This window comes from Eptesicus fuscus, chromosome 7 (assembly GCF_027574615.1).
Source record: "Eptesicus fuscus isolate TK198812 chromosome 7, DD_ASM_mEF_20220401, whole genome shotgun sequence".
Taxonomy (NCBI): Eukaryota; Metazoa; Chordata; class Mammalia; order Chiroptera; family Vespertilionidae; genus Eptesicus; species Eptesicus fuscus.
In genome coordinates, this window is record NC_072479.1 from 104,449,536 (window position 1) to 104,475,573 (window position 26,038).

The window sequence follows — 26,038 nt, forward strand, 5'->3', positions numbered from 1 at the left end:
GGAGTCACTTTTTGAATAATAAGAATTCTATGTCACAGGAGGCATCAGGACTTGAGAGATGCTTAGGTGGGGCGTGGCCAAAAGGAGGTCGGGAACCCCTGCTCTAGATCCTTCTCAGGCTCAAGTCATTCCAAGTCTGTAACCCTTCCCCTGGGGGAGGAGTCCTCCAAGCCCTCATTGTGTACCTTCCTCCGTTCAGCCCCACAACCAGTATTAAGGCCGGTTCTTGCCTGACTGCCCAGGGCCCAGGCCGCGGCGGGAACGCGGTGCAGCCCCGGTGGACCTTAAACAAAACTCACCCCACACTCAGCCCTCAGGTGCAGGCCCATGAGGTCCAGGGGTTGCCCACATCCCGGCGGCTGCTTCCCCAGCTGCCGCTCCACGTCCCCCGCGGGGTCGGCGGCCATGGGCACAGCCCAGGGACCGGGGTCCCATCACCCACGGGCCAAGCAGAGCCTTCACTCCTGCGACATGGCCTGGACGGAGCCCGGAATTTTGGAGGCCGTTGGCAATCCCGGCTCTCCAGCCGCCCGGCTCACAGCCTCCTCGCGACGAGCGCAGTTTCCTCCCGCACGCGGCGCCCCGAGCGCGGGCGCAGCACGGGACAGGCCGGCGAAGTGTCCTGGGGGCGCCGGTGCTGGCCTGGCCCGGAGCCGGGGCGGGCGGGACCCGGAGGTGGGCAAGGGCGGGGCCGAGGACCGGGGCGGGGCCTATCCGGGAGGCGGGGCCTATCCGGGAGGCGGGGCCTGTCCTGGAGGCGGGGTCTGTCCGGGAGGCGGGGCCTATCTTGGAGGCGGGGCGGCGCCAGTCGCCCGGGAAGAACTTGAACAGTCGTCGGTGCTCTTGGGAGCGACCTCCAGACTTAAAGCGACAGCTGCCGCGCGTTCAAGGGCCGCGACTATGGGTGAAGACACCCTGTCCGGGGACCCTTAGACCCGAGGGGATGGGAGGCCTCTCGCGCGCTGCCGCCCGCCCACCCTCTCACAGGGAGCGCGGAGGGCGGGAGGGGAGGGTTCGCCGGCCTCCCTCGCGGCGCTTCTCCGAGCCGGGCCGGCAGCGGTGGTTGGAGGGAGGACCCGGGCGTCCCAGTGGGAGAAGTTAAGCTCCCGGGAGTTTAGGGGCGTGCAGGACCCCAACCCCGTGGGAAGGGCCGCAGGGTAAAGGGGCCGCTCCGGGCGGGGGAGCCGGCCGCGTCGGGCGGGCTGAGAGCGGGGTCCTGCGCTGAACCCTGGCTCCAGCTCTCCCTGCCTGTGACCTTGGGCTTGTACTGCAGCTCCCAGGCCTCAGTTTCCCGGTCTGCGGAGGCAGCGTTCTTAATATGAAGAACCAGCCTTAATATTTGTGTGGCTGAACGGAGGAATGTTTAACTTACTGTGAAGATGTGGGAGACGGGCCACTTCATCTTACCTGAGCTCAGTAACGACTCAGAAAATGTTGCCCATTATTATTATTATTATTATTATTTACTCCGGTTTCCAGAAAAGGACACCGAGGCTGGGTGTTCATAACTTTGCCCAAGGTTGCACAGGCAGCCAGTGGCAGAGCCCAGAGCTAGCCAACCCCCAGACTATTCTAGAAAGTTCTGTGGTGAAGCCCTTCCAAGGGTTTCCTCACTCAGTGACCCAGTTTATCTTCCCTGCCTCTGGGGATCCCCACGCCCCTCCGGGTGCCCACCTCGGGGTCTCTCCCTGTAACTGCAGGGGGGCGGGGGGGCAGCACAGGAAACCTGGGTATCACATGGGGTGAGGGGCCGGGCCCAGACCAAGGGGCAGAAGTGGGGCTCCCGGACTGAGCTGATGGCTCCTTCAGGTCTGTTCTCCGAGCTGAAGATGGCTGTGCCCTGGGGCCACATCGCCGCCAAAGCCTGGGGCTCCCAGAAGGGCTCCCCGGTTCTCTGCCTGCACGGCTGGCTGGACAATGCCAACTCCTTCGACAGACTCATCCCTCTCCTCCCAAGAGGTGGGCTGGGGGGAGGAAGGCCAGGGCGGGGGCAGCGCTGCGGGGGGGTGAGCAGGCAGAGGCCCAGTCAGACTCCTCTCCCCCTCTTCCCTCCCTCTCAGACTTTTACTACGTGGCCATGGACTTCGGGGGCCACGGGCTCTCATCCCATTACAGCCCAGGGCTTCCCTATCACTATCAAAACTTCGTGGGTGAGATCCGCAGAGTCTCGGCAGGTGAGTAAGGGGCAGAGTGTGTGTTGGGGAGCGGGGCACCCCTCTCACTGTGGCAGTGAGTGTGGTAGAAGGAAGCAAGGCTGGCCTGGGGTGACCTGCGTCAGGCCCCAGCTCTGCCCGGATCCATGGGTGACAGGGAAGCTGGCGGCCGGCAGGGGGGCTCACTTCCCCCCGCGGGGTCCCTCCCTGCAGTGCAGCCGGCCCTCAGCCTGGGCTCCTGAGGGGGCGCCCCAGGTGCTGGGACAGAGGTGGGGAAGGCTGGGCCCCCAGACCCGGCTCTGTGCTTTCAGCCTTGAAATGGGATCGCTTTTCCATCATGGGCCACAGTTTTGGTGAGTACACTCGCCTGGACCTGCTGGGCTCCTGCGGTGGGCTGCGAGGGAGGGGGAGGAGTTGGTACTCAGTGCCCTTTGCCCTGCACTTCTGGGAACTTCAAGGGAAATGAAGGGGTTCATTCGACATTGACCTTTGGACACGGTGGCCTTTGCGCTCAGGTAACTCCCTTGAGGCACATATGGCCCCGTAGGTAGTTGTCTCCCAATTTTAAAATATGTTCTTATTGATGTCAGAGAGGGAGAGGGAGAGATAGAAACGTCAATGACAGAGAATCATTGATCGGCAGCCTCCTCCACGCCCCCCCACTGGGGATGGAGCCGGTAACCCCGGCACATGTGCCCAGACTGGGAATCGAACCGTGACCTCCTGGTTCGTAGGTCAACACCCAACCACTGAGCCCTGCCGGCTGGGCAGGTGTCTCCCAATTGGATGAGGGAATATGGCCCCTGAGTGGTCAGGTCTGATGAAGGGGCCACGTGGACCCAGGGAGGGAGCCCCAGGTTTGACAGCAAACACGGAGCCGCCTCACTGGAGGGAGGAGCTGGAGGAAGGTCTGGGTGTGATTGCTGGGCAGCACAGCCCACTGCTGTTCTGTCTCCTAGGTGGCACTGTGGGCGGAATGGTGAGTAGAAGGCTTTGCCGTGATCACCTACGACACCTTGGGTGCTCCTCCAAGTGGGGTGGGAGAGCAGGAGGCGGAAGAATTACCTGGCACCGGAAGGGCCCCTTGGGGTCACCAGTTTTGGATCAGCGTTTTGTTCGCTATGCCAGCTGGCTTTGTAGATCCCAGCAGTAATCACTGGGGCAAACAGGAACCCAGGACGCAGCCACCCCCGGGGTTTGGAGCTGGGTGCTGGGTGCTGGGTGCGGACGGGGTGAGCAGGGGAGAAGGTGCCCTGAGGGATAGAAGGTCTTGTTCAGGCCTCTCGGTCAGAGCCTTGCCCCAGCCTGAGAGATGTTTCTGGAAACACCAGGGAAAGGATGAGTCCCTCTCCCTTCTCTTCATTCCTCCCTTTTTGTGTCGCATCGTAGTTTGCCTGTATGTTCCCCGAGATGGTGGATAAACTTATCTTGCTGGACTCATCCCCTTTTGCACTGGACTCTAATGTAAGAATGGGGCTGGCACGGGGGGACCCAGGTCCCAGGTAGGGCCCTGGGCACTGTCTCCTTTGGTGGGTAGCAGGGAGGTGGGGGGAGTGGCAGAGGGTAGACAAGAGGAGTCCGCCTCTCTCTCTCTCTCTCTCTCTCTCTCTCTCTCTCTCTCTCTCTCTCTCTCACACACACACACACACACACACACACACACACAGAACGGAGCTATGCGGCTACATTGCTTGGGGTGGGAGGGGAAGGAACACGGTGGCCTTTGTTGTTAGTTTGGAAGCCTGTGTGGCCGGGGATCTGGACAGTGCCCGCTCAGCACACCACGGGGTGGGACAGAGCAGGAGCGGTGGGTGAGGAAGCTCTGGACACACCGGCTGGCCAGCCCGCCGCGCTCACACTCAGCCAAATGCCCGTGTGCCCTGCACACAGGACGCAGCAGCCCTGGGTGTGGACTGAGGGGAAAGTGCTGACCCCTCCCCCACCGCCACCAGGACAGCAGCCAGTGCTGTCCCTCACCTGAGCCCTGGCCCTGCCCTATGCCTGCTGTGTGACCCTGGGCAGTCCCTTCCCCTCTCTGGGCCTCAGTTTCCTCACCTGTTCACAATGAGGAGGTTGGGCCCTGGCCAGTGTGACCCGGTGGCTGGAGCATCAGTCCGTACACAGAGGTGGAGGGCATCATGGTCAGGGGACTCGGAGCCCTGGGGGCGCCCTCAGCTCTGACACTGCTCTGCTCCGAGGGCTCGGCTCTTCGGCTGTGGCACAACTCCTTCGTCAGCTTCAGTGTTCTTGTCCGTTAAGTGACCCTGAACCCCGTAAGGGCAGGAACCATGGTGTCTTTGCTGTCGCCACACGCCAATCCCGGCACAGCACGTGCTCAGTGAACGTTCGCGGCATAGCCCGTGGGTATCCTGAGGGCCCACCATTTGGTGACAGCAGGCGTTAACCAGGTGAATTCTGGTTGAAGCATCATTCCCGCCACCAGGTGGTTCCTGACTTCCGGCCCTTTGCCAGAGATGTTCCCTCCATTGTCCCAGCTGCCCCTCCAGCTGTCATCCGAGCTGAGCCCCCCGCAGTCCCCACCACAGGCCGCTGGGCCAGTGTGGCCAGGCAGGCAGCCTGCTCTGGGTCAAGGGCTCACTGGCAGGCAAACCCGCACTGGGTCAGAAGGCATCCCCAGGGGCTGCTGAGGGCAGAGCCTGGGCTGGGGGAGGGGGGCCCTTCGTCTGCATGGGGGCGCTGCCTGAGAACCACGGATGTTTAGGAACTGGAGAACCTGCTGACCTACAAGCGGAAGGGGCTGGAGCACACGCTGCTGCTGGAGCAGGCCGCCAAGGGGCCCTCACGCGTGCTCAGCCCGGAGGAGATGCTGCAGAGGTGGGTGCCGTGGGGGCCATGGGGGAGATGGGCTGGGGGAGACGGTGGGAGGACATGGAGGGAGCCAATCACGCGGCCGGAGGAAGGAGCTTCGGTGGCAAGTCCACACCAAGCCTGCGTCTCTCTGTGCCCACCGGGGCCTCAGGCTCCTGGCACCATTGCCACTGCATCTGCCTCTCATCCTCCCTGTGCAGCGACGCCCCGCTCTCCCCCTGCGCCCTCCCCAGACCTGCCGGGCACCTGGCTCACTGGCCTCCTCCTCTGGGCCTCAGCCAGATGGCACTGCCTCTGGCAGCCTGTCCTGACCCCTGCGCCTGCAGGGTTGGCTGGCACATCTGTGCCTCCAGCACCTGTCCGTGCCTGGGCGGCAGGGCTCCGTGAATATTTGGTGTCTGAGGAATGGGAACACCCCACCCCCACGGATGTGAACTTGCCCTCCACCCACCTGCGGCCTTGCGGGGTGGCCTCCCTTTCCCTGCCCTCTCTCCTTCCCATCAGCCCCTCCTGACCCGAGGCATCCAGCACCCTCTGTCCCCCCAGGTTCCTCAAGAATAACAGACATGTGGGCGAGGAGTGCGGGAAGCTGCTGCTGCAGCGGGGAGCCACCCAGGTGCCCACAGGTAAGGCGCTCCCCGCCCAGGGCGCTCATGGGCACTGCTCTTGGCGAGCAGCCATATAACTAAGCCTGTCTTGGGCCAGGCGTGACCCTGTGTGCTTTGCGAGTAGGATCTCAGTTAATCCTCCACTGCCCTCTGCTCAGCCTGTTTGGAGCAGGAGAAACTGAGGCAGGGGAAGGCCCCGTGACTTGTGCCGTGAGACAGTGCTGCACGCCCCGAGGCCGCTCCTTGGGGGCGGGGGTAGGCGTCTCGGGACCAACGCTGTGCGGGTCCTGGTGGTGGGCGCCCGTGTCCGAGGCCAGGCTTTGAGGGTGCCCTGGGGTGAGTGACTTGAACAGGTTTCCAAACGGAGAACGGGGTTGATGGAGCCCCGGGCCCGTGTTGTCTCCTTCGATTCCTGTGACGTTCCTTCAGGAAACTGTTGGGGCACAGGAGACCTCGTTGGAAAGTTGTAAGGACGTTCTGAGAAAAGGGAAGTGTGCGGAAGGCCGCCTGCCCTGTTTACCGGAATTCTGACTTAGGGGAGCGCCCCGATTATTCCTTGACCTTTCCAAACCAGTCTGTGCACGTGCAGGTCCCCGGTGTTTCCTGGAATCCTTACGCTTAATCCGCGGATGCCCTTGCCCAGAGGACAGTGTAAGCACATGTGTCCTCCCACGATCACTCACCCACCGATCGTATCTAACGATAAAAATCCCAGTGACGGCTCAGGAGGCGGGCAGTGGAGGCTGCAGGGCTGCTGTCAGTCAGGCTGTCCCTTAGCCCCTCCCCACAGTGACGCTGTGGGAGTAATGGAGTCCTCTGCTCATCCCTGGTGCAGGGGCTGCTGGTCAGCCTGGAGGAGACCTTTCTGGAGAGCTCAGTGCCGCCCTGAGCCAGCTGTCAATTACCAAGGGGGGAGGGGTGTCAAGAACCCAGCTGTGGGCGTGGGCACTGGGCAAGTTGGGGAGTTCATCGGGTGCTGGCAGAGAGCAGATGGGGGCGGTGGGGCTGTGAACTGGCCCAGCCCGCTGTTCTCATGGGAGGAACGCGGGCCTAGTCTGGCCAGCATTTTCAGTTGCTCAAGAGAAGCCAGAGGCCTGTTCCCTCCTATTGATTTCCAGAAATGGCAGAAACCAGGTCAAACGGACTGGCCAGGACCCGGCACTGTTTCCCTCGCTGCCAGTCTGGCCTGTCGTGGGGGGTGACCAGTTGCCATTTGAGCCTCTGCCTGGCCCTCCCTCAGATCCTCATGGAAAGGGGAGCCGAGGGCAGAGGGCAGAGGGCCTGGGCCAGGCTCCCCGATGTGCCCACAGATGCAAGGCCCAGGGGGCCCTGGAGCAGAAGTGGGCTAATCGGGAAGCAGGGAGCCGATTAGGCCAGGCCAGGGTCACGTGCAGTGATGAGCACAGACGCTGACCCGGGTGACTTGGGGGTGGGAGAGGAGAAGGGGGAGTGGCAGTTGCTGGATCGGGGTGTTGGGACCAGCCCCTCTGCAGGGGCCGTGGCCCTTTGGGCCCTGGGTTAACCTAAAAGAAGACCGAGCGGGTTCCCAGATGCCACGGGCATGGGGTGGTGACATTGGGGGAGCTAACCCCCCCCCAAGTCCAGAGACCCTGAGAGCCCCCATCCGTCCTGGAGCAGGGCAGGGGACTGGGATGGCTCCATCACTGGGCTTGACCTCTGAACTCTGTGTTCGCTGCCTAGGGCTGCCGTTACCAATTCCACAGACTGGGCGGCTTACCTCTCAGTTCTGGAGGCCAGAGACCCAAGGTCAAGTGCTGGCAGGGCTGTGACAGACTCTGTGGATGCCTCTCTCCTAGCTGTCTGGTGGCCCTTGGCTGTGCGCACTCCCCCTCGGTGAGGCCCGAGCTAGCGGGATGCAGAAGGAGGTGGCCGCGGGGAGGCGCAGGCGGTGGGGAGCTTGCAGTGTGACCTGCAGGCAGAGGGGCTGGGCTGGCCTCCTGGAGAAGGTGACTTCTGAGCAGAGCAGAGCAGTGCAGGTGAGGGCGTGCTCACAGGACATCCGGGAGGGAGGTGGCCCCTGAGCAGAGGTGCCGCACAGGCCTGTGGGAGAACCAGGGGGCTGTGAGCAGAGGGGAGGGCGGGTCCCTGGCTACCCTCTAATTTGCCTCCTGCCTCTGATGGCCTAGGCCTGTGGGAACAGCTGGAGGTATTGGCCTGAACGGGAGAACCCAGCTCTGGTTCCCTAATGACTGCAGCGTCCGCCCACAGGCTGCGTGGCCCTGGGGTTGAGGGCAGGATTGGTTTCGCTTGTGTAGTTTGAACCCCAAAATTTGGCCTGGAGGGGATTTTGAACAGGTTGTTCATATATAAAACTGAAAGGTTGTGGTAAAAATGGAATTTCCAGTTTCTGTTGAAAAATGAGAAGACCTGGCAACATTCTGCGTTTCCCACGAGCAGCAGCTGCTGGCATGGCCGGCCGCCATGTGAGTGGACTGTGGCCGGAGTCTATGACCTTGACCTCGGCAGGCCTGGCAGAGGAAGGGGAGGGAGCGGGTGGAAGGTTATCTGAGGTTTATTCTCTTACCTTTGAACTTGGGCCTCCTTAGTAGTCAGAAGCCTCTGCCTGGGCCTGCTGGCTGGGGGTGGGGGGGCGACACTCCTGGGCCCTGGTCCTCTCCGCTCCCAGCAGCCACGCTGCCTCCTGCCCAGCCCAGGGCTGCAGCAGGGACCTCAGGACCCCGGGCCCCTTCACTTGCAGATGAGGAAACTGAGGCCAGAGAGGGCGGGCCCAGGGCCTTCCTTCCCATCTCAGATGCCCACACGAGGCTGTCGCCTGTCCTCGGACCAACTGGCTAGAACTGGCGTTCCCACACCATCAGGTTCAGTAATTTCCTCGAATGGCTCGGAGCTCAGGAAAACGTTTGCTCAGCCTGGTTCACTGTGAAGGACACACGCAGGCCCAGTCACAGGGCAGCTGCGCAGGGCAGGGCTGGGGCTCGCAGGCCTGCCTCTCAGGTCAGGTGCTGTGCTCCAAGGGCCTGTATGGAGGTTTCATCCCACAGGCCTGGCTGACTCCATCCCCAGCCCTCCCCACTCCCCGGAGCACAGCTTCATCTTTCAGGCGACCCCTCCCATCCTGTCTCTCAGGAAACTCCAAGGGCGGGGCTGTGTCGGGAACTGGGCCCAGAGACCACACATCAGGACAAAAGCTGCTCCTCGCACTTTTGTCAGAGTTAACCGTTTTGTTTTTCTTTTCCAAACCACCAAGGAAGTTCTACAACGTGGTGGGTATTGATGGACGGATGCACTGATGGGTGGATGGATTTTTTATTTTAAACATTAATTTTAGATCGAGGGGAAAGGAGACAAACATTGGTTTGTTGCTCCACTTATGCATTCATCGGTTGGGCCTTGTATGTGCCCGAGCGGGGATCAAACCCGCAAACTTGGCGAAACCGGACTACCTCTAACCAGCTGAGCTACCCTACCCGGCCCTCCCTGCAGCCATTTCTCCAGGGGACATTGCCAGGTGCGGCTTAGCCTGGCATCCGCCCTGCCTGGTGAGGCCGAGCTGTCCACCTGCGGGATTGCGGCCCAGAACCCAGGCTCGGCCTGGAGCCTGGATCACTCGCCAACCTTTGGACCCCTCCAACCTTCCTTTTTGCTCGATTTCTCTTGGACGAGGGGCGGTGTGATTGTTCCCTGTGGGGTACTTCATGGTGTTTGAAGACCCGCAGGGTCACTTAACGTTCTCGGAGACTCTGAGGCCAGGAGGGAGTTGTTCCTACGTCCATCCTTCTGCGCTACCCTGAGGTGGCCGGGGAGGCACCGGGGTGGCCACATGGCTCGTGGCCCGGTGGTGGTGGACGAGCTCTGCCCCAGCTGAACCCCCAAGGGGAGTCGGGGATGGTCCCTGCCAGTCCAGGCTGAAGAAGTGAGCCCTGGCGAAAGGGCAGGCTCCCAGGACAGGGGAGGTGAGGCCCCCCCTGACCGGCACCGTCTGCTTCCCTCCCAGGCCTGGTGCTGAGGAGAGACCGGAGGATCGCCTTGGTGAGTGCCCTGCCTTTCCCTCCCCTCCCGCTCCGTCGGCCTCTCTGGGGGTGATACACATGGCACAGTATTATCACCGGCAGCCATTTGTACGGACACCACTCAGTGGCATAAAGTCAACTCATGATGCCAGGCAACCATCACACCCCAGCATTCCACATCTCCCCATATAAATCCTTCCCAGGAGCCACGCACTCCCCCCAGCACCGGGACCACGTTCTGTCAGTGGAGTCAGCGGGTGTGGCCGGTGTCTGGCTTATGTCACTGAGATCAGTCCTCCAGGGTCACCGTGTTGTATCCCGTGTCAGAATGCGCTCCTTTAAGGCTGAGAATGCCCCCTGCATGGCCACTCCCTTCACCCGGGAGGCACACGGGCCTGCTGTGGAAGCACCAAGGTTAGCTCAGTCCGAGGAGCAGGAAATGGCTGGGAGGGTGCGGGCGGAGCAGGGCAGTGAGGGTGCGGGCTGTGGCCAGCGTGTTCATAGGAATCGTGTCTGCACCGCCACGAACACAGTGACTTAGTGGGTCCTGGCGGGAGCCTTCGTGCATTAACCCACCGAGTACACCCTGATCCCCTCTGTGGGCTGCGCGCGGAGCTCGGACACAGGAGACCCGGTGCCCTCGGAGGGCTCAGACTGGAGCCCCACCCGACGGAAGTGTGATGGGAGCCTCCTAAGTCCGCCTCCCCGGCAGCCATGTTAAAAGAGTGCAGGAAACAGGTGAACTCACGTTGAACATTTTTAACTCAGTGTGTCCCAGGTGTCCCCTCAGCACGTAGTCCACGTGAAACATGAAGGCAGCCGACTCCTTTCCTATTGTCCTCCCAGTCCAGTGTGCGAGCCACACGGCAGCGCATCCCGTGTGGACCAGCTCCCCTCCCAGCACCACAGGCCCCGGCGGCGGGGGTGACTGGGCAGCACAGGCCTAGACATCGTCAGGGTCAGACGGTGGTCAGGGCTGAGTCGGAGGCCGGCAGGGACTGGGCATCAAGGTCCTCATTCTGCACTGGGTCTCAAGCCAACTTCTAGGCAACTGTCCGAGCAGGCAGGTGGGCTGCGCTCCAGAGCCCAGGGCCAGGCTGTCAGGGCAGCTCTGCGGGCAGCCTGTGGCCCGGAGAGGCAGAGGGAAGGGGCCACACTGAGACCTAACATCTAGGCCCAGAAGCAGGCAGACCTCTGCCTTGTCGCACGGCCACACCGGCTGGGAGTCTGGGAAACCGCCTGGACGGGCGCCGGGAGCCCAGAACGATTGACGGGGAAGCGCCTGCGGCCTGTGCAGTGAGGCCTGTCGGGAAGGGCGTGTGGTTGGGCCCTGGGCTCCGTCCTGGGGAAGGTGGGTGAGGTGCCCACCAGGCTCCCCAGGGCCCTCAGGAGACAGGTCTCACACCCACAGCAGAGCCTGGTGCCTGGCCAGCGGCCAGTGGGTCGGAGCGTGGTCCCAGGCACTGAAGGGTCACTGTTAGATTCCTGGTCAGGGCATATACCCAGGTTGCAGAATTGAACCCCGGTTGGGGTGCGTATGGGAGGCAACCCATTGGTGTTTCTCTCACACACTGATGTTTCTCAAATATATGAAATATTTATTTTTAAAAATATTTTTATTGATTTCAGAGAGGAAGGGAGAGAAATAGAAACATCAGTGATGAGTGAGAATCACTGATAAGCTGCCTTCTGCACACCCCACACTGGAGATCAAGCCAGCAACCTTGGCTTGTGCCCTTGACCAGAATCGAACCCAGGAGCCTTCAGTCCTCAGGCCAACACTCTGTCCACTGAGCATTGGCCTGGGGACTGAAGGGTCCTGGGTGATTTATATTAATATAAAACATGTATTATTTAATGCCCGCCGATGTGATTCAATGGCTGAGCTCATCCAAGAATCGAACCAGAAGGTCAGAGTTTGATTCCCTGTCAGGGCACATGCCTGGGTTGCTGGCTCAGACAGTCCCCAGTCGGAGGCATGAGGGAGGCAGCTGAGTAATGATCCTCTTTCATCTTTGATGTTTCTCTCCCTTCCTCTCTGAAATCAATAAAAATATATGTTAAAGCAGAAAGCACATCCTCAGGTGAGGAGTAGAAATGACTCACGGTGGTTCCCGTCTCTGCAGCCAGAGCACACCTTCGATTTCATCAGCAAGGAGCTGTGTGTGCAGGCCATCAAGAAGCTGCAGGCCCACGTCCTGCTCGTCAAGTAAGTCTGAACCCAGCAGCCGCGCTGTGAGCACGGGAACCCGCAGGTCTCCCAGGAGTGAGGTCCCAGCCCCCCGACGGCCACAGGCTGGGGAGCCCTCGGCAGCTGGTGCCTGGCAGGAAGGCCTTCCAACAGGAGACTGTGGAGGGCACCCCAACCCTGTAGCCACCTGGGCCCCTCCCTTTCCCAGGCCTCTGCTGCCGCTCCTGCCTGCCTTTCTCCCCAACGCCCGCACCTCAGGGTCTCACAGCAGCGAACGTCCTTTAGTGTGGCCTAGATGCCACCCCCCACACACTGCAGTCCTGCACCGGCCACGCCCAAGGCAGGGTCTGTGACCCAGGGACACCTGTCTCTGGTGCCAAGCACAGGGTCTAGAAAGCACGCATCAGACACGCACAGCCACACCCTGCACACCCGCCAGGTGGCTCCTCTCACCTGAGCCAGTGCGGTCAGCAGGATGGCCAGAGCCCCAGCCCTCAGAGCGATGGGGCCGTCCAGTGGTGGGGTCACGGTGGCACAGTCTGGCGTCTCTCCAGCAGTTACCACAGGGCCCTCTGGCTGGGCAGTCCCACTCCAGGTGCAGGCCCCAGTGAGGCGCACACTGGTGCATGATGGTGCAGAGATTCCTCATCACCACAAGGACCGCGGGCTGTTTCCGCCCTAAAAAGGAAGGAGGCACTGACAGGTGCCAGAGCACAGAGGGACCCTGAAAGCACTGGGACTGCCTTCCCTGCAAGCCCAGGGAGGGAACGGGCAGACCGTCACTAGCCCTGCAGTTGTGTGTGGGAGAGGACACAGGTGGGGTTTTTGAGGTGATGAAAATGCTCTAAAATTCCCTACTGGTGGATGCACATCTGAAGATATTTAAAACCATGAATTATGTACTTAAATTGGGTGAAATTAACTCAGTAAAGCTTTTTTTTTTTTTTTTTTTAAAGAAAGCCTGGCCAGTGTTGTTCAGTGGTTGAGCATCAACCCATGTACCAATGTTTGCCAGTTTGCTTCCCCGTAAGGGCACATGCCCAGGGATGGATCCCCAGTAGGGAGCATGCAGGAGGCAGCCAATTGATATTGCTCTCTCTCTAAAAATCACTAAAAAAGACTTTGGAAAAAAAGAAAAAGTACGGACTCAAGCCCTTCACTGGCTGTACATTCACTGGTTATGAACACGGGCAACTGGGACTCAAGTGCGGCTGGGTACTGAGTGCCTGACTCTTGACTTAAACTTGAACTCAATGGGACCCAGCTGTGGACAAGGGGGAGGGTAGCCCAGGCCAGGGTGCAGGGCACTGCTGGAAGCGGACCTGAGATGAACCCTGGTTTCTTGCTTTCCAGAGCAACCGAAGGATTTTTTCACGTGAGGAGAGAGAAGGACTCTGACAAGGGGCCCCTGCTTTTCATGACTGACACGCTGAAATCCGCCCTAGGAGAGGTAGGTGTGGGGTCAGGGTGGCTGGGGTGTGAGGGGGCATCATGCCCTCTGCGCTCCGCCATGCTACCTCTTCTTGTGATATCAGAGAGGAAAGGAGAGGGATGGAAGCTTCAATGATGAGAATCATTGACCGGCTGCTTCCTGCACACCCCCTACTGGGGATTCAGCCTGCAACCCTGGGGTGTGCCCTTGACCGGAATTGAACCTGGAACCTGTCAGTCCACAGGCCGATGCTCTAACCACTGAGATGAGCCAGCTAGGCCACGCCATCTTTCTTCCACTGGGGGCCCTGGTCTGGCTCAGCCCCAGGTCCACCAGGTGAGCTACCAGGCCTCACCCCAGCTGTGGTCACAGTAGAGCGGCACAGAATAGACTGTTACTGGCAGACTCTCCAATTTTATTGTCCTCAAACGCACCGGGCCAAGCCCGACCCAGCCAGCGGCCATGCCGGTTTCCTAGGGTCCCAAATGGGAACAGATGACCCGTCCCTCATTGGGTGCTGGCTGCACGGGGGCGTAGGCCCCCAAGCAGGAGGGCTGGGACTTGTGCTGTGACTGTCCCTGGGGAGCAGCTGGCAGGAAACGGCGGTCGTTCCCCCATGCACACCTGACCCCGGAAACGGGAAGCCTGTGGGTGGCTGGGGGCCCATCATCAGCTCCCTCCCAGGCAGGAGCAGAGTGGGAAAAGCTGCTGGTTCTTCTCCCAGGCGGGCCTGAGAGCCAGCAGCACCGCCACTCGCTCCGCCCAGCCTCCTTCCCCCAGCTCTCAGCTCCCAGGCCCAGGCCCCCAGGGCTTGCACACTTCCCGCCCAGGAGGCCTTTCTCCTGGACTTAGAGCCGGGCCAGAATCACCCGGGGACGCTTTGCACCACCACAGGGAGGCCGCAGACCCCAGGAAAGCCCCAGCCGAGGGCCCTTGGAGCCACCACTCTGGCCCCCCCCTCACCACCTGTCCCCTCCCTCCCCAGCGGTTCCAGTATGTGGAGGTTCCAGGCAACCACTACGTCCACATGAACCAACCCGACCACGTGGCCGGTGTCGTCGGCTCCTTCTTATAAAGCGGGACCAGGATCCCAGCCCGGCTGTAGCCCTGGGCCTGGGGCCACCGAGACCTTGTGCTCACCACTCTCCGCCGGACGCCCAGCTCCTGGGGCCCCAGCCAGGCCAGCACGATGGGGCCAGGCCTCACTGGTATTGGGCAGCATGAGCTGGCAGAGCAGAGGTGTGGGGTGAGATTTGTCTCCAACATTTGTGAGCTCAAAGGGGAGACCGTGTCTGGATTCGGGCTGTCTGTGTGTGGCTGGAAACCGGCAGTGAGCGGGGAGTGCGGGAAGGGCTGGATAGGCCGCCCGGCCTGGGGCCAGCAGCTCTCGCAGCCGTTCCGGTGCCCGCCTGGGTGAATAAATTGTTCTTTTCTCTCTCGCTGCCTCTGAGGCTTTCACGGGTGCAGGGGCTTGGCCACTGAGGGGTAAGGGGAGAACATGGCGCACACTTAGCTTTTGGCGGAAGATCCAAACATCTGGGAGGAGACAGGAGCAGAAGGAACCACTTCCTGGGCCGGTGGCTCCTGAGAGCCAAGTCCTCATGCTGGGCAGGCTCCCAGCTCCGGGCTGCTGAAGACCAGGATTTAGGGTGGCACTGTCCTTTGCCCGCCGCCTGTGGGCTGACTCTCAGAGCTGTCTGACGGGGAAGCTTCTGGGCCTGGGCAGTCTGGAAGCCTCCAGGCCGTCGTGTCCTCGCCGGCCACCCCCACCACCCTGTCCTTGCGGCTCAGTAGGGACGGAATTTGCGCTGGGCCCGCATCAGCTCAATCCTCTGCTTGTCCTCCTCAAACTTCTTGCGCAGCTGCGCTAGATCTGGGGTGCGAGGGGGAGGGGGAACGGCCACTATCAGACAATGTGCCCCCCATTGCTCCCCATGAGCCCAACTGGCCACACACACACTCTCCACAGCAGCCTCTGCACCACCGCCAGCACCCGGGGCCCACCTCCTGCAGTCTGGCCCCAGCACAACTGCTCAGGGCTCTGGCTGTGGGTCCCACACCCCAGGTGCCTCCACAGCCCTAAGTAACCCAGAGGACCCCACAGCGACCTCTAGGGAGCAAAGTGGGACCAGCACACAGGTGCGGCCTGGCTGGGATCCCAAACCCAAAGCCTGTTGGGAAGCCTTTGGCCATAGGCCTTGCCAGGGCAGCTGGGGCTCAAGGCTAGTGGGGTGGCCGAGGGGCTGGGGGCGCGCCCTTACGCTCCATCTTGGTCTCGCGGTGCTGCCAGGCGTAGAAGTTGAGCAGCTCCTTGCGGGCGCGCTTCCGCTTCTCCCTCTCCAGCACCCGCAGGCTGGCTGCCTCCGTCCGGGGCAGCACGGGCCGCCGGCCACGGCGCGTCACCTTCACCCAGCCCTCGTCGTCCGGGACCCCTTCCTCCTCCTTGGCCTTAGCTTCCTCCTGCAAGGACATGACCCCGTGATGGCGCCGGGGACCCGCCTGCAGCCTCGGGAGCCTGTTGGGAAGAACCTGGGCACCCAAGGGCACCTGCTGCCCACTCCGCCCCCAGCAGTGTGGGTGCCTAAGTTGGGGGGGGGGGGCAGACATGTCAATGCTGCTGCCTCCTCCAGCCTCCGACTGTCCCCTCTACAGACCTAGCGACTAGACGCCAGCAGCTCAGGTGACCGGGACTCAGCAGGGAAAGGGGCGTCTAGACTCCACATGGTGACCGGGTCAGCGGGCCCCCCACCCCCAGGAGCCACCCCGCACCCACGGCACCGCCTTCCCCAAGCGACTGTGAGGTGCAGCCCCTGTGAAGCCCACCTCGGCCATCTTCCTGTCGTACGCCTCCATGAACGTGTCCACTTCCACTCGCAGGGCCTCCGGGTCCAGCACGGAGTCTGTGTAGTCACTGATCCACTCTGAGGGCGGGAGCGAGGCACACAGCCCCCTCAGGCGCCCTGTGGGCCACCCCAGGACCCGCCGGGCCAGCTGGCTCCTCACACACGGGCCTCAGGGACGGAGACTGGCCAGGGTTCGCCAAGGAAGGTTCTGGTGGTTGCAAGCTGGGCGCCCCCTGTGCCCACCCAGTGCCAGGCTCAGGCCTCCCACACGCTGCTCTCAGGGCAAGTGAACACAGCGACACTGCCTCACAAGGACCCCCCCACCCACCCAGGGCCCTGGAAGGAGGTACCACCCCCCCCCCCCCGGAAGCACCTACTGTGAATGCCACTCTTCACGGGGTGAGTCTCTGTCGAGACCAGCAAAGGGCCCTTCAGGGCTAAGGCAGCCGACACCCCATTTGGCTTCTGGAACACCACGTAGGCCACCTGGAAGCCCTGGAGGGAGGGAGATGTCACAGCGCTGGGCCTTCCCGTTCTCCCAGCCACTCACGCCCGGCACGTGGGATGTCCCTGCCCTCAGCCTGACTTGTCACTGGACCAGCGGCGATGTGCAGGGCTGTCCCTGACCCGAAGATAACCAGGAGGTTGTCCTAATCCACAGGCGGGATGGCTGTGTGCCAGTTACCCACTGTGCCCCTAGTTACCCACCTGAGCCCCTAGTTACCCACCTGAGCCCCTAGTTACCCACTGTGTAACCCCTAGTTACCCGCCTGTGCCCCTAGTTACCCACATGTGTCCCTAGTTACGCACCATGCCCCTAGTAATCCACTGTGCCCCTAGTTACCCACTGTGTAACCCCTAGTTACCCACCTGTGCCCCTAGTTACCCACCTGAGCCCCTAGTTACCCACTGTGTAACCCCTAGTTACCCGCCTGTGCCCCTAGTTACCCACCTGAGCCCCTAGTTACCCACTGTGTAACCCCTAGTTACCCCGTGCCCCTGGTTACCCACCTGAGCTCCCAGTTACCCTCTGTGCCCCCAGTTACCCTCTGTGCCCTAGTTACCCACTGTGCCCGTTCCCACCAGGCCGTTCTTCCGTTATGGGAGGGACTCGGGGAACAGAGTACTGACCCCGGACCAGGAATGGACGGACACACAGGGCGCGTACTAGTTCCAATTCCACTGCAGCAGGGGTGTGGGCCCCAGGCCACGGGGAAATGACAGTGGGCTCAGGGAGGCCCTCAGGCCCGACGCAGACATGCACCCTGAGCTTTCAGGACCCTGGAAAGAGGCAGCAGGAAGCTAAAGGAAGTGGCAAGTCTGGGGTACGGAGTGCAGCGGTGTACCAGCCAGCCCTCCTGGACCACATGTCTGGCTGAGAGCCCTAGGGCAGGCCCTGAAAGTCCCACTGCCACCCAGCATCACCGTCCCCTCAGGGGACACTGTCCCTTCCCCCCATGCTGCAGACCCGGGAATGGAGGCTCACCGGAACAGGCTTGGGGTGAAAGAACTTGGACTGTGGCTCCTTGGGGCTCTCGGTGAGCTCGGGCTTCCCCTGCAATTCCACGGACTGGACGGGGCCACAGGGGGAGAGGAGGCGGGCCAGGCACTCCTGAGGCGGAGGGAGCACAGTGTGAGGGCTGCAGGCCCTTCCAGGAGCCTCCTCCCCGCTGGAGATCCGGGGTCCCACGTCTGTGCCCCAGCCGGGACACGCAGGGAGGGTCTGGGCAAGCCACGGCCTCAGCACGGAAGTTAAAATCCTCTCCTCCCAGGGCCCGAGACAAAACCTTGTCAATTTACACGTTAAACCCGGGGGTAAGAAGCCGCCCCTCCACTGGCCAGGTCCTCAGGAGGTGGGGAGACAGAGTTCAGGTGTAAGCTTTCTGGCTTTGTGACAGGGTCCTGCGGGAGCATATGCCCAGAACGCATTGGCTTCTCACCAAAGTGAAGGGATTTCTCACTTGGAAAGTAACTCTTGCTGAAAGATCAGTCTTTCCTATCAATTTCTCTGGGTAATGAGACTGAAAGAATTAGGTTCTAAATTTCTTTTTATTCATTTTTTATTTTTTTAAAATATATTTTATTGATTTTTTTACAGAGAGGGAGAGGGATAGAGAGTTAGAAACATCGATGAGAGAGAAACATTGATCAGCTGCCTCCTGCACACCCCCTACTGGGGATGTGCCCGCAACCAAGGTAATGCCCTTGACCGGAATTGAACCTGGGACCCTTGAGTCCGCAGGCCGACGCTCTATCCACTGAGCCAAACCAGCTAGGGTTCTAAATTTCTTTTTAAAATTACTAGGCACCCTGGCCAAGTAGCTCAGTTGGTTAGAGCACCGTCCTAACCTGCCAAGGCTGCAGGTTTGATCCGGGTCGGGGCACATCAAGAATCAACTCCCGCCCTAACTGGGAAAACAGCATGCAGCTGAAATAATTCTAGGTAATAAAAAACTTTGGGCTCCTCAGAATTAATATTTTTAAAAACACCCCTTTAGCCTGGCTGGTGTGGCTCAGTGGTTGAGCATCGACCCATAAACTAGAAGGTCACAGTTCATTTCCCAGTGAGGGCACATGCCCAGGTTGCAGACTCCCCCCATGTGGGGCGTGCAGGAGGCAGACAATCAATGATTCTCTCTCATCACTGATGTTTCTATCCCTCTCTTCCTCTCCCTTCCTCTCTGAAATCAATAAAAACAGATCTTTAAAAAGCAATCTTCCTGTCAGGAGAGAGGCTGCCGTCTGGATTCCTGCCCTTGGGGCCTCAGTGGTCTCCATCTCACCACTAAGGCCTTGGGGGGCAGTGGAAGCACAGCTTGCCTAGAGCCCCACCCCAGCCCGCAGCTGCCCCCCAGACACCAGCTCACCTCGGTGCAGTACGGGGGCACATTGAGGACAAAGAGGGTCCTCTTCGGAGGCCAGGAAGACTTGGTGCCTTCTCGAACTCGGTGCTCTCTCAGGTACAGGTAATGGGAAGCCTTTTGCTTCTCGGAGAACTTGATCGGAACGGCTGGGGGGAAAAGAGAAGAGGATGGCAGGAAAGTCAGGGTCAGGCTGCCCCTTTCTAGTCCCATCTGTCTGTCCACCCACCCCCCACCCTTCACTGAGCCCTTCCCCTAGGCAAGACCTGTGCAGGGTGCTCTTCAGTCTGTGCCAGTAGATGAGCGCCCTGCCCCCCGAGCTATGGAGGAGACAACGACTACAGGCGGGGAGTGAAGCAAGAGGAGATTTGCTGCTGCTGCTGCTCCTGAGGTAAACACCGAACCGCCTGTGGCTGGAGGCCCCCCTCTGCGCCTCCTCTCACCCCTACACCCCGCCCCGCCCCCAGCTGGCAGGCCACTCTGGCCTTCCCTCCGGTTCGCCAGGGCCTCACACACCTGTACCCTTCACGGAAAGAGCAACCCTCTCCTCTCCACCTGTTCTGCAAGTGTTCACTTCACTTCCTGCGAGGAGGCCTACCTGCCAGGTGGGACCCCCCTGCTCTGCGCCTTCACAATCTCTCCTATGGCCCTACCTCTGTACTTGGAGGGTTATCTGGATAATCGCTCATATTCCCACACCTTTGAGTTCTCTCAAAATCAGGGACTGTTCTCTGTCCCTCCCACCACCTTCTTCGGAGCACGGGGTGGGGTGGGGGACAGCTGCAGCCCTGCACGCAGCAGCTCCCGGGGCGGGGGAGACGGTGAACAAGCAGAAACCGAGGCTGCAGCCCACAGGAGAGAAACGGGAGGCAGCACAGGGTGGCGGTGGCAGAGGCCGTGGGAACCGTCCTGAAGGCTTCTCTGCGGAAGGGAAGGACACAAAGCGGGCGGCAGCAGTCAGGGCTCAGCTGCTGGGGAACTCGGAGAAGGGCCACAGCCAGTGCAGAATCCCTGGGGTGTACAGAGCTTGCGTCCTCGGCGGCACAGAAAGCGAGAGCTGACATACCGTCTGCGCCAGCAGGACACGTGGGGCCACGGGGTCAATGGTAACAAGTTTGGGTTTTACTTTAGGCCTAACTTTAGCCACTGGAGAGATTTGGGGGGCGGGGGGTATTGGAGGGGTGGGGAGACGACTAGAGGTAAGAGTGTGAAGCAAAGTCTGATTTAAGTCTGACTTTAGCCCCTTAGCCCGGTCGGTTTGGCTCAGTTGGTTGGGCTTCCTCCCTTACACCCGGAGGTTGCGGGTCCGACTCCCCGCGAAGGGCACATGCGGGGGTTGCGGGCTGCGGGCTGATCCCCGGAGGGAGCGTGCAAGAAACAGCACGTCAACGTTTCTCTCTTTCCCTTCCCCTCTCTCTACAAACCAATAAAAATATCTTAAAAACAAAGACAAAAACAGACATAGATGCAGAGGACAGACTGGTGGCTGCCAAAAGGGAGGGGTTTGGGGCACAGACCGCCCAGGAGAGAGCTGACGGGCGACTAGGAACCGCAGAGGGAAGAGGCTAGACGTGCTCCCCGAGGGGGAAGGTGTGGGACACGCCGAGGGGGAGCGGGGACAGAGGCGGGTTCACCCAGGGAGGCGCCGGCCACAGCGGCTCGTCCCAGGAGTCTGTGCGAGAGCGACGTGGGCCTCACGACCCGCCGGGCACCGCCGAACCCGCGCCGCGTCTGGGCGAAGCCTGGCTGACCCCGGCCCGCACTGTCCCGCGGCCCCTCGCCCGTCCCGCCGCCCCCCACTGTCCCGCGGACCCTCACCTGAGTAGCCCGGGGGGCTCGGAATCCCCTCTTCGGCGTCCCGCGCCGCACGCTTCCTCCGGCGCGCCACCATCTTGCCGGCCGGAAACCGCGCGGGCCGCTGGGAGTTGTAGTGGGAACTGGGAGCTGCGTGTTTCCATGACAACGGCGCCGCGTGGGGTTCCCATCCTTTCTTGGGCCACTTCCTTCCTTGCGCAGAATAGTCAGTAAATAAGATAAATGTGGGAGTAAATGAGGGCGTGGACGGGTCGTTCAACCGGGATGTGATCTCTCTCTCATCATTGATGTTTTTCTCTCTCCCTTCCTCTCTGAAATCAATAATATATATATTTTTATTTATTTATTTTAAAGCAGTTTTTAATTTTGATGAAGAATTTTTTTGTGGATACCCAATTGTCTTTGAAACATTTTATTTTATTTCAAGGAATATGAACTTTTTAAATTTTTAAGAAATTCATTTTGGAGAAGTGAGAGAAATTTCGATATGAGAGAAACATCAATCTGTTGCCTTCCGCATGTGCCCCAACCAGGGCCTGAACCCACAACCTGGGTATGTGCCTCGACTGGGAATCAAACCAGAAACTTTTCGAGTGACACTCATCCAACTGAATCACACCAGCCCGGGCTGAACCATTTATCGAAAAGATGATTCTTTCCCCCACTGAACTGTCTTGGCACGCTTGTTGAAAATTAATGACCAGATAGATGAGGCATTATTTCCGGACTCTCCATTCTATCCCATTGATCTATCTATATACTTTTTTAAATTTTAAAATTGACTTTTTAGAGGAAGGGAGAGAAACATCGATTTGTTGTTCCACCTATCCGTGCACTCGTTGGCTGATTCCTGTATGTGCCCTGACCGGGATTAAGCCCGAAACCTTGGCAGATCCGATGACACTCGGACCAACTGAGCCCCCTGGCCAGGGCTGACCTATCTTTCCATCCTTACCCAACACCACACTGTCTTCATCACTGTGGCTTTGTGGTTTCAGGTTTGAACTCAGAAGTGTGAGTCCTTCAACTCTTCAAGACTGTTTTGGTTACTAGGTTTCTTTCAACAATAGTTTGCAGTTTTCAAAATATAAGTTTTCAATGTATTTTGCTCAAACCTTTTTTAAAATATATTTTTATTGCCAAAACCGGTTTGGCTCAGTGGATAGAGTGTCGGTCTTCGGACTGGAAGGTCCCGGGTTCCATTCCGGTCAAGGGCATGTACAATGGTTGCGGGCACATCCCCCGGTGGGGGGTGTGCAGGAGGCAGCTGGTCGATGTCTCTCTCTCATCGATGTTTCTAGCTCTCTATCTCTCTGTCCTTCCTCTCTGTGAAAAATCAATAAAAAATAAAAATAAATAACTATTAAAATATATTTTTATTGATTTCAGAGAGGAAGGGAGAAGGGGGGAGAGAGAAACATCAATGATGAGAGAGAATCATTGACCGGTTGCCTCCAGTATGTGCCCTACTGGGGATCAAGCCCACAACCCGGACATGTGCCCTCCACCTGAATGGAACCCGGAACCCTTCAGTCTGCAGACCAAAGCTCTATCCACTCAGCCAAACTGGCTAGGGCTATTTTGCTAAATTTATGTGTAAGTATTTTATTCTTTTTGACACTATGCTAAGTGGATTTTTTTTTTTTTTTAGAGGCTGTTTATTAAGCTGGGCACAGTGAAACCAGGAAGGGTTGGGGAAGTGAGCCTAGGCTGGGCTGCTTTGGCTAAGAAGTCAGAGAAAAGGGGCCTTGGGGACAGGTTCAGGGGGTGGAATCGTTTTCTTAGTTTGGTTTTTAGATTGTTCATTGCAATTATCATCAATTGATTTTGTGCCCTGTAACCTTGCTGCTTATTTGGTTCTAGTAATCTCTGGATTTCTTAGGATTTTCTGTATACAGACCATGTCATTACAAATAGATATTTACTTCTCTCTTTCCAATCTGGATGCTTTTCCTTTCTCTCGAATTGTCCTGGCTAAAACCTCTTACACAATGTTAAATAGAAGTGATAAAAGCGGACATCTTTGTCTCTGATCATTCCACGTGACCAAAGAACACACTATAAGTTCAGTTCTTTTACATTTGTTGAGATTTGTTGTATGGTCCAGGACATGATCTATCTTTATGTACGTTCCATGGACATTTGAAAAGAATGTGTATCCTGTGATTGGGGAGTATTCTGTTGATTGGATCCTGTTGGTTGATGGTGTTAAGTTCTACATCCTTGCTGATTTTCTTCTAATTGTTCTACCAGTTGTTAAGAGGTGTTGGAGTCTCCACGTAAAAATGCGGATTTTCTGTTCTTTCCATTCTACTAGGTTTTGTATCGTTTTGTATCTCTGTTGTTTGGTAAGTACATATTTAGGATTATGTCTTCTTGGCGCAATGAGCCCTTTTTTATTATGTAATGTCCTTCTCTGTACCTGGTAATATTTTTTTTAATATGCATTTTATTGATTTTTTTTTTTTTTTTTTTTTTACACAGGAAGGGAGAGGGATAGTTAGAAACATCGATGAGAGAGAAACTTCGATCAGCTGCCTCCTGCACACCCGCTACTGGGGATGTGCCCACAACCAAGGTACATGCCCTTGACCGGAATTGAACCTGGGACCTTTCAGACTGTAGGCTGATGCTCTATTCACTGAGCCAAACCAATTAGGGCAGTACCTGGTAATGTTTTAAAATATATATTTTTTATTGATTTCAGAGAGCAAGGGAAAGGGAGAGAGAGATGGAAGCATCAATGATGAGAGAGAATCATTGATTGGCTGCCTCCTGCAAGCCCCCTACTGGGGACCAAACCCACAACCTGGGCAATGTGCCCTTGACCAGAATCGAGCCTGGGACCCTTCAGTCCACAGGTGGATGCTCTATCCACCTAGCCAAACCGGCTAGGGCTGTACCTGGTAATTTTTAAAAAAAACTATATTCAGGTGGACAGCAAAATGTCTAGTAACTTTCTTTGCTCAATATCAAATATACTTTATTTTGCCACTTAAAAAATATTTTATTGTTTTTTTTACAGAGAAGGAGGGAGGAGGATAGAGTTAGAAACATCAATCAGTTGCCTCCTGCACACCTCTTACTGGGTATGTGCCTGCAACCAAGGTACATGCCCTTGACTGGAATGGAACCTGGGACCCTTGAGTCCGCTCTATCCACTGAGCCAAACCAGTTAGAGCACCGCTTCTTTTTTGAGTAATGTTTGAGTATTTACCATTTTCCCATCCTTTTACTTTCAACCTACTTATCCCGTTATATTTGAAGTACGTTTCTTGTAGACAGAATATAGTTAGGTCACTTTTCTTGTAGACAGAATATAATTAGCTCACTCTCCTTTCTCACCCACTTTGCCAATTTCTGTCTTTCAATTGACACATGTATTTAGACCATTTATACTTAATGTACTTTGTGGTATGCTAGGGCCTAAGTCACTCACTTTTTTTTTGTTTTCTGCTGTTTTTTGTGTCTTTCCCCCCCCGATTTCCAGTAGATTGCTTGGAAATTATTTTTAGAATTCCATTTTGATTTCTCTACAGTGTTTTTGGGTGCATTGCTTATCATTTTGTCGGTCCAATAATCACATTATACGTTACAATATACTTTGTCCAAATGTTACCAGTTTGAGAGAAGTGTAGAAATCTTCCGTTTATATCACTTTGCTCTCTCGCATTTATAAAGCAATTGCTTTAAATATTTCCTACGTTGAAAACCACATCAATGTTATAACATTTGCTTCAACTATCAACCATAATTTAGAAAACTGGAGTATTTTGTTTACCCAAGTTATGGTATTTGTTTTTTCTTCTTTTGTGATATTCTAAGTCTCCTTTTTTAAAAAAAAAAAATTGATTTCAGAGAGGCAGGGAGAGGGAAAGAAACACCATGAGAATCATGGATCAGCTGCCTCCTGCACGCCCCCTACTGGGGATCAAGGCCGCAACCTGGGCATGTGCCCTTGACCGGAATGGAACCTGGGACTCTTCAGTCCGCAGGTCGATGCTCCTAAGTTTCCTTTTAAAAAATTTTTCCTTTATGTTTAGAGAACTTTAACCATCTTCTCAGGATAGGTCTACTGGCAACAAATTCTCTACTCTTCCTTCATCTGAGAATGCTTAAATTCTCCCTAATTCCTGAAGGATGTATTTTGCTGGGTATAGATTCTTAGTTGACAGTCATTTTCTTTTGCTACTTGGTAAATGTACCATTCCTTTGACCTCATGGTTTCTGATAAGAAATGTCAAATTTTTTTCCTACAGGCAAGGCATCATTTCTCTTGCTGCTTTCAGGTTTATATCTGCCATTTTTGGGGAGTATAGTGGTGGGTTGCCAGGCACTGGGGGAGGGGGGAGTTGATTGATTTAATACCAATGAACTGTACACTTAAGAATGGTTAAGTCAGCCCTAACCGGTTTGGCTCAGTGGATAGAGTGTCGGCCTGCCGACAGTAAGGTCCCAGGTTCAATTCCGATCAAGGGCATGTACCTTGGTTACGGGCACATACCCAGTAGGAAGTGTGTAGGAGGCAGCTGATCGATGTTTCTCTCTCATCCATGTTTCTAACTCTCTCCCCCTCACACTATGTAAAAAATTAATATATTAAAAAAAATTTTTTTTTTTTTTTTTTTTAAAGAATGGTTAAGTCAGCCCTTGGCCTGTGGACTGAAGGGTCCTGGGTTCAATTCTGGTTAAGGGCACATAACTGGGTTGCAGGATTGATCCCTGGCCCTGGTCAGGGCGTGTGGCAGGCAACCAATCGATGTTTCGCTCGTCTCTTCCCCTCCTTTTCACTCTCTAGAAATCAATGGAGGCCCACCTGCTGTGGCTCAGCAGTTGAGTGTCAACCTATGAACCAGGAGGTCACGGTTCAATTCCGTCAGGGCACATGCTCAGGGTTGCAGGCTCGGTCCCCAGTGGGGTGTGCAGGAGGCAGCTGATCAATGATTCTCTCTTATTGATATTTCTCTCTCTCCCTCCCTCTCTGAAATCAATAAAAAATAAAGGGTGTCCTCGGGTGTGGATTAACAACCACAAAGGGTGGTCAAGTCAGTAAAATTTAGGGTCTTCATTCCATCTGTCAGGCTGACCATGCTTCCTCCTCAGGGAGGCACTTCATGTCCAGGAGGGGAGCACTCCACCGCTCACATATTCAGACACCACTGCTCACATCCTCAGCCGGAGAATCAGGTTCGGCGAGTGCTGTGAGGGCCTCTGCTCCAAGGTCGGAGCTGGGGAGTAGGAATGCCAAGGCAAATGCCTGCTTCTGGTTATTAAGGCCACTTAGTAAAACCTGTAAGAAAGGACAGCTCAGAGG

The 26,038-nt window shown here is 57.4% G+C and overlaps 2 protein-coding genes across 3 annotated transcripts; one reads left to right on the forward strand and one right to left on the reverse strand.

Moving 5' to 3' along the window:
• The first annotated feature begins 828 nt into the window (after positions 1-828).
• SERHL2 (serine hydrolase like 2) lies at positions 829-14,642 on the forward strand. Of its 2 annotated transcripts, XM_054719595.1 has the most exons (12): positions 829-904; positions 1,810-1,959; positions 2,061-2,174; positions 2,465-2,506; positions 3,113-3,132; positions 3,543-3,617; positions 4,876-4,988; positions 5,529-5,608; positions 9,567-9,601; positions 11,709-11,791; positions 13,127-13,223; positions 14,191-14,642. In XM_054719595.1, exons 1-12 carry the CDS (start codon positions 901-903, stop codon positions 14,278-14,280), a joined length of 903 nt encoding a protein of 300 aa, XP_054575570.1. In that variant the 5' UTR covers positions 829-900; the 3' UTR covers positions 14,281-14,642. The 2 variants fall into 2 exon arrangements, with proteins under 2 accessions (XP_054575570.1, XP_054575571.1); XM_054719596.1 differs by lacking the exon at positions 2,465-2,506.
• Positions 14,632-20,809, reverse strand: LOC114227740 (ribosomal RNA-processing protein 7 homolog A). The gene is made up of 7 exons (XM_054719597.1): positions 20,728-20,809; positions 18,916-19,058; positions 17,535-17,660; positions 16,426-16,543; positions 16,029-16,126; positions 15,467-15,665; positions 14,632-15,078 (listed from the first exon to the last, which is right to left on the reverse strand). The coding sequence occupies exons 1-7, from the start codon at positions 20,798-20,800 to the stop codon at positions 14,993-14,995; spliced, it is 843 nt and encodes a 280-aa protein (XP_054575572.1). The 5' UTR covers positions 20,801-20,809; the 3' UTR covers positions 14,632-14,992.
• Positions 20,810-26,038: the final 5,229 nt, after the last annotated feature.

What these genes read in the sequence shown, in the direction of transcription:
- SERHL2 (XM_054719595.1), top strand. An exon ending in GAGACCGGAGGATCGCCTTG is followed by an intron (nt 9,602 to 11,708) that starts GTGAGTGCCCTG and finishes CCGTCTCTGCAG; the next exon opens with CCAGAGCACACCTTCGATTT. An exon ending in TGAAATCCGCCCTAGGAGAG is followed by an intron (nt 13,224 to 14,190) that starts GTAGGTGTGGGG and finishes CTCCCTCCCCAG; the next exon opens with CGGTTCCAGTATGTGGAGGT.
- LOC114227740 (XM_054719597.1), bottom strand. Translation starts at nt 20,800, where the DNA reads ATGGTGGCGCGCCGGAGGAAGCGTGCGGCGCGGGACGCCGAAGAGGGG. An exon ending in TTCACCCCAAGCCTGTTCCG is followed by an intron (nt 16,544 to 17,534) that starts GTGAGCCTCCAT and finishes CCCTCCCTCCAG; the next exon opens with GGCTTCCAGGTGGCCTACGT. An exon ending in ACGACAGGAAGATGGCCGAG is followed by an intron (nt 15,666 to 16,028) that starts GTGGGCTTCACA and finishes ATGTCCTTGCAG; the next exon opens with GAGGAAGCTAAGGCCAAGGA.